The sequence below is a fragment of the Oryctolagus cuniculus genome, chromosome 8 (assembly GCF_964237555.1).
Source record: "Oryctolagus cuniculus chromosome 8, mOryCun1.1, whole genome shotgun sequence".
Lineage (NCBI taxonomy): Eukaryota > Metazoa > Chordata > Mammalia > Lagomorpha > Leporidae > Oryctolagus > Oryctolagus cuniculus.
In genome coordinates, this window is record NC_091439.1 from 88,264,113 (window position 1) to 88,274,719 (window position 10,607).

General features: G+C 36.4%; 1 protein-coding gene across 5 annotated transcripts in view; it reads left to right on the plus strand.

Annotated features, from left to right (window-relative positions):
• CNOT6L (CCR4-NOT transcription complex subunit 6 like) overlaps nucleotides 1-8,910 on the plus strand; it is a 121,606-nt gene extending 112,696 nt beyond the window's left edge. For 4 of the 5 annotated variants that reach the window (XM_008267694.3, XM_002717095.5, XM_008267693.4 and 1 more), the window contains exon 12: nucleotides 84-7,368. In XM_008267694.3, coding sequence (XP_008265916.1) covers nucleotides 84-296 — 213 coding nt within the window. In that variant the 3' untranslated portion in view covers nucleotides 297-7,368. Of the gene's footprint in view, nucleotides 1-83; nucleotides 7,369-8,816 lie in introns of those variants that run through there. The other variant, XM_051820197.2, reaches the window with a different exon arrangement.
• Nucleotides 8,911-10,607: the final 1,697 nt, after the last annotated feature.

Consider the following 10,607-nt stretch of genomic DNA (forward strand, 5'->3'; position numbering starts at 1 on the left):
ATTGTTCTTTATTAAGTCTTGAGTGTTTCCATTTTTTTCTAAGCATTTTGTTTTTTCTTTTCTAATCCCCACTGTCTTTGCAGGGCGTGATTGACTACATTTTCTATTCCAAGACTCATATGAACGTACTTGGTGTCCTGGGGCCTTTAGATCCTCAATGGCTGGTTGAGAACAACATCACTGGGTGTCCACACCCTCACATCCCTTCAGACCACTTCTCACTGTTAACACAACTTGAACTCCATCCTCCACTCCTGCCTCTTGTCAATGGTGTTCACTTGCCGAATCGGAGGTAGTGGAGTACTGCCCCGCAGAGACGGGGATCTGTTGCTATGGACCTGTACAGTTGTAAATCAAAGTATGTAGGAGTGAAGTATGGCCATCCTTAAGCTGCTTCTTCAGGTTCCTTTCATTATGTGTTTGCTATAATACTTTGTACATTTTTGTGCATATTGATATCATTTGGCACTAGGGCTGGAACCAAAGTATTACTGTTTCTAAATTTTAATTTTACATGTTTTAAAATTGGTCCTTCTTCATATTGTATTAGGAGACAGCATCCATAATTTTTAAAGCACCAGGTTGAAGCCCAAAAACAGGGTATTTGTTTTTCCAAAACAGAGCCAACCAATTTTGTAAAAGGCAGTTTTTTAAGACTATACATACAGATTTTAAGCTGAATGATGGCATGCCATGCAGGGAAAGCTTTCTTGAATTTCTGTGTCTCTTTATAACAAACCAATTTTTTCCTCACCAAGTCATTTGCACATTAACAAAAGCACTTAAATTTGCTTGATCTGTACATGAACTATGAGATAGCCTCTAACCATAATAAGAAAATTTGAGAAATTAAAGATTGTACAAATCATTTTGCATCAAGCATTTAACAGCACATGACAGTTTTTTGGCCAATTGTTGTTGGGTTTTTGTTTGTTTGTTTGTTTATTTCTATTAGTTATTGTCTTCTTAGAAGTATTAATTCTAAACCTGTCTTTCCAATTTACTTTGAAGGGAACAACAGGTAATTTATACTGCCACATGTCTTCAAAATAGAATTCGGTATGTTTATGATGCCCACACAATTGCTGTCTATTATTTTTCATTATTCTGATCTACCTTTTCTGTCCAGCTTTATTGGGAAAACAGATATTACATCATCGATATAATTTTGGCCATTATAGTTAAGTGTTAAAAACAACAACAAAATCTCAGAAACCAATTGCTGAATTAAAAGGCCTTGATCAAATAAAGTTTCAGAAGGGAAAAACATACAAATATTTCATTTATTTTCCAAAGTAGATTAACTTGTTGATTTTGGTTTTTTGCAGTAACATTGGAAAGGATTTGGGGGACAGAGAGAGTTGAGGCAGTAGTTGAAAACGTTGAATTATTTTTCCTGACTCTAGCTGCCAAATGGCCATCATATGCTTTTAATCTTTGTTTCCGTTGTTTGTCAGGGTTGAATTAAGAAGCTACTGGTTTATTCCCAACTGTTGATGCCGTTAAATATGTTGGAATCTCTTTTTGGCCCAAGAAGGGCTAGCTGAAAATCTGTGACTCAAGAGGCAGTGAACATAGTATTGTTTTTTGGGGAAAAATTAGTTGGCTACTTGATGTTAATTATGGCACAGTAACAGGAAAAGGTTGTGTCTGTGTTTTTAAGTTTTTCTTTATTCTGCTTTTTTGCTGCTATAAAGAGTTTTCTGAAATTATATTTTAAACTTTTCATGCACTTTACTGTTTCTAGTCTCAAAATGTGATATTTTTAATAAACAAGAAATTTTCCATTATGTGAATGAAATTTTAAAAGAAAATAGCCTATATTTGTGTCTCCCTAATATATAAAGTACAGGTCAAATTTAAATTATTTAATTAGTTTTAAATATATACAATTTGTCTCCTATTTCAAACCTAAAAACTTAGGCTGTTTTATTAGTCTTAAATGATGCATTTCCTTTGGTCATTTTATACTGATTTCTTCCTTAGTAAATTAATCAGGCTATATAAGATATTTCCCCAAAGGGTAATTTTAGTGGGATGAGGGTGGTGGGATGATGTAATATCATTTATGGGATTGCATCAGGAGGGTTCTGTAAAGCCTAAACTCCCTTTTAAAAGTGCCTAGTGATAGAGGCGTTGTCATCTATTAATAATTGGAAGGTAACTGTAGTTCAGTGAAGTTTGATGTAAATATTCTTTTAAAAATCTTAAAGAACCAGAAAATAAAAAAACAAGTGAAAAGGAACAACCTTTAAGATGACAGATTTTCCTCAACGTGCAGGTATCCCTTCTTATATACCTCAAGCATCCAACATCTAGCCATGCAAATTGATTACCTGAAGCATAGTACTGGAAAGTAGAATAGCATGAAAAACTTAATTTTGTGGACATTACCTTTTTTTGTAATCAGCTACTGTATGTTTTATTTTAGATCTTTTGTTTTGGGTGTATTTTCTGCTCTGGAGGTATATGCACTAACAAAACATTTTCCTCCTTTTCATATACGCATGTTAATTAGCAATGTGAGCAATATTTCCTACCATACTTCACTCCCGATATTTTTTGAGATGTTTGTATAAAATGGAATTTAAAATTCACTTATGATTGTATATGAACCACAGAGGAGCCCATTTATTAATAAAAAAAACTTTTTTAATAGTTAAATGTAGAGGGGAAAAATAAAAAAAAATTGGGAAACATTGTAAACAGCTTAAGTTTATTTTGTGTATGATCGAGGCACTCTGTTGCAGGAAGGTGTGTAATTGGGTTCTCTCTGCTTCCAAATGCACTCTTTCAAACCATTCATTATCCTGTGTATTTTTAATGTGGTTTTAGTAAATGTTGGTAGTAGCTCTGTTGAAGTAGGTTATTGTGTTATGTTTTGGGTGGCACACATACTTGGGGCATGGTAACCCAAATTTCATGTGCACGGTTTCCCTTTAGCCCACTGCCCAAGTTTCACACACCCTTCACCCTTTGTTCCCTTTGTAAAAGGAGTGGTATCTGTTTTGAGCTGCCAATTCAGATGATCAGAAATGCTGCTCTCCTCAGCATTGTCTTGTTAAAACGCATGCCATTTGGAACTTTGGCAGTGAGAAGCCAAAAGAAGGAGGTGAATGACAATGACATATGGTTTATATTCAATGAAAGTAAAATATATGTATTCATATACTTTCTAGTTCTCAGAATAAGTTAATAAGCTTTATGCCATTGGGCTGCTACATATTTTATCTGAAGATAAAAGAAAATGGGGGCATTTTTAGATGTGATACTTTTTAAAAAATTGTTCAATATAATTTCTGGTATTTGTCTAAGAACTGGAGTGTTCTTTAAATTTCTTAAAACAGTGTTGTTTGAGGAAGGAAAAACTGCACTGTTTGCTTTATAGCAGTCATATAAAATGCACGTCAAGTCACCCACTCTCTCAGGCATCAGTATCCGCCTCATAGCTTTACACATCTTGATGGGGAATATTGCAGCATCCTCAGGACTGACATCTGGGAAAGGCTCAAATCCTCTTACTGCTCCTTGCTTGTTGACTTTGTTTTAAAATATTGTGCCTGGTGTCAACTTTTAAGCAACAGCACTGCCTAAAAGCAAGCAGAGAACAGAATCCCAGCACCATTCTATAGGCAACTTTTTAGAATTCAGATATAGTAAATCTGTTCAAGATTTATGATGTTTTATGTAAAAAAATTTTGTACAACATAGCTGAATATTTTTGTTTCATTTCTTTGATGTAAGGCGTGTGAACGCTCGTTTGAATATCACATGTTAAAGTCAGGTATGGCACAATGGGTTCTGAGACCAGCTTTCTGCACCCCCTCTCTCCCTCTCTTTTGCCTTGTTCCAAATTCTTTCTTTTGATGTTTCTTTGCGGATAGTCATAAGCAGATATTTAATTTTACAATAAGCATCCTATGTGAATGTATTAGAAGAAGCCACTGTGTTTTGATGTTACAGTTTGCAGAAATATAAAGCTGTTTCTTATTTGCCCCTACTTTTTGTTGTCTTAAAGTTACATATTAAATCACAGAAAAGCAAGGGAGAAAGTGGAAATATATCTGAGTCTCATATCACTTGATTCTATAAAGTATATTCGAATTGAGAGTTTGGCAATATTCAAACTGGAAATGGGCAAACACATTTGTGTTCCATTTTAAAATTCTGTCTCCTAAGTAAGGATAAATGTGTGAAACTTTGTATTTTCATTTCTAAGAATTTCTAAAATCATTAATGCCATCTGTACTTTCAGTATCAAACAACAAAGAGTGGAGAAAGCACAAGGAAAAAAGAAAAACAGGTTACAAATGTTTTTTGAAGGAATCAGATATAAGGTTTGTCATTCTTAATACAAGGCTAGATTTCCTAGTGATAGAAGTTGATTATGTACCAAAACTTACTTCTAAGCTTTTATGTTCTGAGTTTGAGATACTTTACAAGCTTTGCAAAAGATGCTGACTGATAAGTAGCTTTGATCACAGAAAACATCAGTTTTTGCTACAGTGACGGTTTTATAGCAAGCAAAGGGTTTATGACACATTCAAAATAGTGTTCATACATATTTTTTGACAGAAATGTGAATTCTCACATTTGTAAGGTTTTCTTTTTCTTCACATGTCCTCCTCTTTAGAAAAGATTTACCCCTTTGCTTTTGTGTATCACATTTGTAAAATTTTGTGAGTTGTAGGAAGACATTAGGGAAGTGAGAATGACTCTTCTAAGTCAGGAAGTTCAGTTAAGAGTTTTGAATTTGTAGACAGATGAAACTTTTATGCTTTTCTTTGCTTTGGGTGGTTTTAATTTTGTAATAGTATCATGATCACCAAATTTTAAACTCAACATAAGTAAATTAGTACATTTTTAACCTTGCTTGTTTACCAAAGTTATATTGTGACCTATTTAAGAGCAGGGTGCCAAGAACATCTTCCATTTTATAGAATGATATATACATTTTTATTTTAAAAGTACCATCTAAAGCATAAGTGTAAGAAAAGATAAAAGAAAGCCCTTACATGTATACTGCACGATGTTCTGAGTAGCAGAAAGAAACTAAAAAGATCCACAGAAAAACAGAAAACCAAAACAGTTTTTTTCAGGAAGGTGATAAGGGGAGAGCATGTGTAATTTTTGTTTTAACCAAATACCATCTTTATATAAACTTCTCTGTTAAATCACAACTCCTACAACAAGAAATAGGGAGATACCAGGAAAAGCAAGCTTTATTAACTTAGTAATTTCTTTTGGCATAAGTTTAGTTGGACTTGAAATATTATTGGAACCAAAGGAAAAACAAACATGTTGAGATTTTCATTCAGCCAACATGACATCAAAGTAATGGAGTATTTTTAAGTAAAATAGTTCACTTTCAAAGCATATAGAATAAGGATATTTCTATTAAGTGTTTTTTTTTTTTTTATGTCACATCATATAAACTATAGCACTGAACCGAAATTTTGTTCTCAGAAATCACATATGAAAAGGATATGCAGATGCCAAGTGATATGACTCTTTGGCATGGTAGCATGGTATATTCAGCTTTCAGAATCCTTCCGAAGGTTAAGTTTGGCACCTAGTACCAGTTATTTTTAACAGTCTCTCCATTTTTAGGTAATATTCCTTTTTGTGTGTCTGTCATTTTAAACTCTAAAGCAGAAGAATCATGGTAACCCTCTCAGAAGCGATCCTTTCTTGTCTATTTCAGTTTTCAGTTAGATTTGAATTACGGTTGTATTTTCTTTCAAACTGTCAATTGTTTTTTGTACCACATTTGTTTAATTTACCTGTAGTTGTGAGAACTCAGAATTGACTCAGTGTTGATGTATCTATCAAACAATGGCTTTGCTTCTTACTGAACAAACTTAGTATCCTGCTACTTGTTTAAATCTTGAAGCAGTAAGTGATGCAGTAACTGGGTTTGTATTTATTCAGAAACTGTACTGTCATTTTTCTGTGCTTAACTTGCTAAAAATATATTCCCTACCTGTGAAATTCCTGAGCGGTGCTCTGCCAACTTTTGGGGGGGAGGGGTTTGGATGGCTGTGTTACTGCACACTGGATCTGGAATTATTCAGTGTTGTGAGTGGCAAATTTCTTAAACACCAGCAGCACTGAGAAGTGCACTATGGGCATTCGTACAGTTGTCCAAATGCAAACAATCTTTCATGTAGGAGAAGCTGGGGTACAGAGTTCAATAGGAATACTTTGGAGTATTTGAGGAGGATGAACATTTCAGCTTTAGTTTTGTTGTCTATGGAGTGGCATAGTATGGAGTATTTTTTTTTTTTAAAGAGAAAAAGTGTGTATGTATTCATATTTTTTTTCTGAAAGGGTGAGGGTGATGGTCAAATTCACCATGGATTAATTTATATCTTTTGTTGTAATTTTTTCCAACCATATGACAAGTGCCAACTAATTGTCCATGGATGAAATACTCTTCTATTCAATTTACTGTTTGAGTCGGGGGCGGGGGGAGGAAGAGTTCATTTATTTTCATTTCCTGGCATTAAGTTAAACAGTTCTTTATTTTGCATATATTTGAGTCATTTTGTGGCCTGTAAAGTATTTTTATAATTAATTCTAATGGTCAGAAAGCAAAGCACATGATTTTAAAACTGAGCAAGATCTTCTGGTAGTTTTTTTTCCTGAATACTTGGTAGTTTCTATTGATTCTATTCCAGAACAAAATTCTGCTGTTTTAGGTTGTATATTTACTTTGCTTTTATCCTAAGAAAAAGCCAAGCATTAAATCAACTTGCTATTGTGTTCCGATAATCAGTTTAAAATCTAAGATTTTCTTTTTCTTTTTTTTTTAAATTAGAAGATTTAATTAAGTGCCATGTAATTGTAGCTTGCTAGTGTTTAATGTTTAATAGATTGATTCTGTGGTGTTCTAACCATTTAACACTCTGTCAACCTTGGAGAAAGTGGTTCTGCTCTTACTGAACACATTCTCTGACAAAATCACCAGCTGCTTTATTTTTCTATTTATTACAGTTAAACAATTGATGCGGTCTGAATCTTGACCAAACTGCTCAGCTGAGATGTTTTTCCACAATAGACACTGTACAAAATGTGCGTGCAAAAGGACACAGTTGGGTGGTAGTATTTTTTCATTAATGTGAACATTGACTAAACAAAGCAGTCCTGCCTTTTAAATCTTGTGGCAGCTCAGAAGGGAGGTGCTTAAGAACCTTAACTACTATGTCAGATGACAAAATACTTTTTTCCATTTTGGAGATTGGGTACTGCTCACACATGATGTATAGGGCTAAATATATGCTTGTTTCCTTGCACCTGTGTACTTCCCTATCTCTCCACCCCCCCTTCCCTTCCCTGTAGGCAATAAATGGCCATTTTGCAACTGCATACTTTTGTCTTGGTTTTTGACTCTTTATTTGTACAGTTTAAGTTTCTGCTTTTTGGTTGATACTTCTCTTCTAAAGTGAAGTAGGGAGCCCAGGTAATTCAGGAAACGATTACAAATTCAAGCTACTTTTTTTTTTTTTTTTCTACATCACTACTTAAGTGCTTTGTTTAGATAGATTCCAAAGTTAGTTATGTGACTTGATTTGCCTGAAGAAGTCCAAGCAAAAGGACATAACATCCCTTCTGAATAGAACTTGAAGAGCCAGTGTATAATTTGCCCTATTAACTTGTCTTGCCTTGGTGATCATAGCAGAAGATACTGTGCTGGAACCTCTAATCCTAGATCCTTGAGTGACTTTGATCTACATAATCCCCCTGCTGAACTTTGGCCACATAGTATAAGAACGGACTGCTAAACCCCAATGTGTTTGCGAAATGAAGGTTTGTATATTAGGGCATAATTTAGCCCATCTTGACAGACAACCATTGAAAGGGTCAGCTCAGTTTCCAGTACTGACCAAACTCAGAACTAGATCTATCAAGATCTAGAACAATCTATAGACATTCAAGTGTCATCTGAATAAGGGACTACAGGAACTATATGAGGGATCTTCATAGAATTCATGGGAAACACATGTTATGAAAGAAACATGCCTGGAGTTGGGGCTGGCACTGTGGAGCAGCGGATTAATGCCCTGCCCTGAAGTGCTGGCATCCCATATGGGCACTGGTTTGAGACCCAGCTGCTCCACTTCCAAGCCAGCTCTCTGCTATGGCCTGGGAAAGCAGAAGAAGATGGCCCAAGTCCTTGGGCCCCTTTACCAGCTTGGAAGACCCAGAGGAAGTTCCTTGCTTCTGGCTTCGGGTTGGCGCAGCACTGACAGTTGCGGCCAACTGGAGAGTGAACCATCAGATGGAAGACCTCTCTTTCTGCCTCTGCTCTCTGTGTAACTCCAACTTTCAAATAAATAAATAAATCTTTTTTTTTTTAAAGAAACATGCCTGGATTTAAGGATTTTGTGAATTAAAACTAATTTTAATTCATTTTTTTTGATTTACGTACACTCATAAAGATGAAAGACGGCTCCCTGTCCTCTATGAATTCATATTTCAAGTAATCTTCTATTTCTGACATAGGAGAATGTAGTGACGTGTCCTAGAATAAAAATATCTTAGAACCTTAGGATGAGGGGTTGGGAGGAAGAGGAGAAAAAGCACCCAGTGAAATAATTAGGAGTTCTGTAAACTATGTTTAAGGATATTCAAATGAAAACTGATTTTCAGATACGGTGTGATTGAGAACAGATTATTGAAGGTAGTGGAACAATAGAAAACTGAGCTGTCTAGTAGAGTAAGTGCTTGAGGTAAACAATGGCAGATACTTTGAAACATATTGCCAAGGACCGGCGTGTAGACTTGGCTTTATTTATTTATCTTTCTTTTCCAAGGACCCAATGGGAACCTGACATTAACCCTGAAGGCCTTGTCTTCACCGAACCCTTTATGTTGGCCAAAAGTAGAGCCACTCACATAAAGAAGTGGATCTTGAAGTTCTCCAGGTTTGAAGATACCTGCTTTATTAAGAATATACTCTGGGGGCTGGCTTTGTGGGGCAGGGTGTTAAGGTGCCTCTTACGACTCTAGCATCCCATATTGGGGTGCTTTTTTGCTTCCTATCTAGCCTTCTGCTAATGTGCTGGGAAAGGAACAGAGAATGACGCAAGTACTTGGGCCCCTGTCATCCACGTGGGAGACCCTGGCTTTGACCTGGTTCACCCCCAGCTGCAGCTATTGTCTTTGTCTTTCGTTTCTAGTAAACTTTTTCTTTTTTTCCTTTTTCTTCTTTCTCTCCCTCTCTAAATTGATGCTTCAGAGACAGGACCTGGAAAACATTCAGGAAGTACCCTTGCATCCCATCATATACCATTGGGCAAAATGCATGCTCATGCTAAAATGGAAATAAGAAATTGCATGGTGGCGTAGTGGGTTAAACCACCACCTACAATGTCAGCATCCCATGTATGCATCAGTTTGAGTCCTAGCTGTTCCATTTCCAATGTAGCTCCCTGCTAATGTGCCTGGGAAAGCAGTGGAGGATGGCCCAAGTACTTGGGCCCCTGCCACCCATATGGGAGACTTAGAAGAAGCTCTTGGATCCTGGCTTTGGCCTGGCCCAGCTCCAGCCTTTGTGACCATTTGGGTAGTGAACCAGCAGATGAAAGATTTGTCTCTGTCTTTACGCCCACGCTCCCGTAACTCTGCCTTTCAAATAAAGCTTAAAAAAGCTTTCAAAAAATTTGAAATGGCTCCCACAAACAGTGAACACTAGAGAAGGCCTTGTGTAGAGGTAGTTTATTTGGGTAAGTGATCCAGAAAAAAGGAGGGAGGGCTAGGAAAAATAAGGAATGAGGGAAAGCCAATTCAAGGGTCATTGTTGGGTTAATCACCGCTGTGGGGTATAATCCTGCCAAGGACCCTCTGAGGCACTAAATACAAGCTACCCTAATGTCTTTATGAGGGACTGGTAAAGAATTTACTTGTGGATTCTGTTTCCCATGAGGTAAGATACCCCATAGGGGTTAATTCCTTTTCCCATCCATGTTTGTGCATGTATCAAATTCACTCAGGATGTTCCTGCAGGTATCCCATATAGAGATAGTGGGGAAGTAGGACTGAGAGTGAAGAAGATGAGAAATAGTTGGTGTGACTGGGGCAAAGTACATCAGGTTACACCTGTGTGGTAAGTAAGTGATCTGAGTGTGGAGCAAGGCACAGAATTGAACATGTTGTACCTCTTGTACCAGTGAGACATGTTTGGGTTCAGTGTTAAGTCCATTTCATCACAGACTTCTAGGTTGACAGGTTGTAATCTCAACAAAAAGCGTAATGGAGCAAGGTAATTCTATTGCTGCAATTGGTTGAGGCTGTGATTAATATTTTCATTTTCCTTCTCCCATCATATGTTCCAGAATTTACCTCTCTTCATACCAACATGTCATTTGTTTTAGGGTTCTTTCTTGAGGTTAAGTATCTAATTCCCAATATAACAAGTTATATGAAATTATATTTGTTGGGTCATGGTTCCTTGTTAAAGAACCAAGACATGCTCCTTCTTGCCTTGTGTTTTATAACAGCAACTCTGTCTTTTCATGGCAATATGGCACGTCTTTGCTCATACACAGGACTGTAAGACCAAAATGACCCCTTCCTGAAGGCAGCTTATATCTAATGCCTGGACA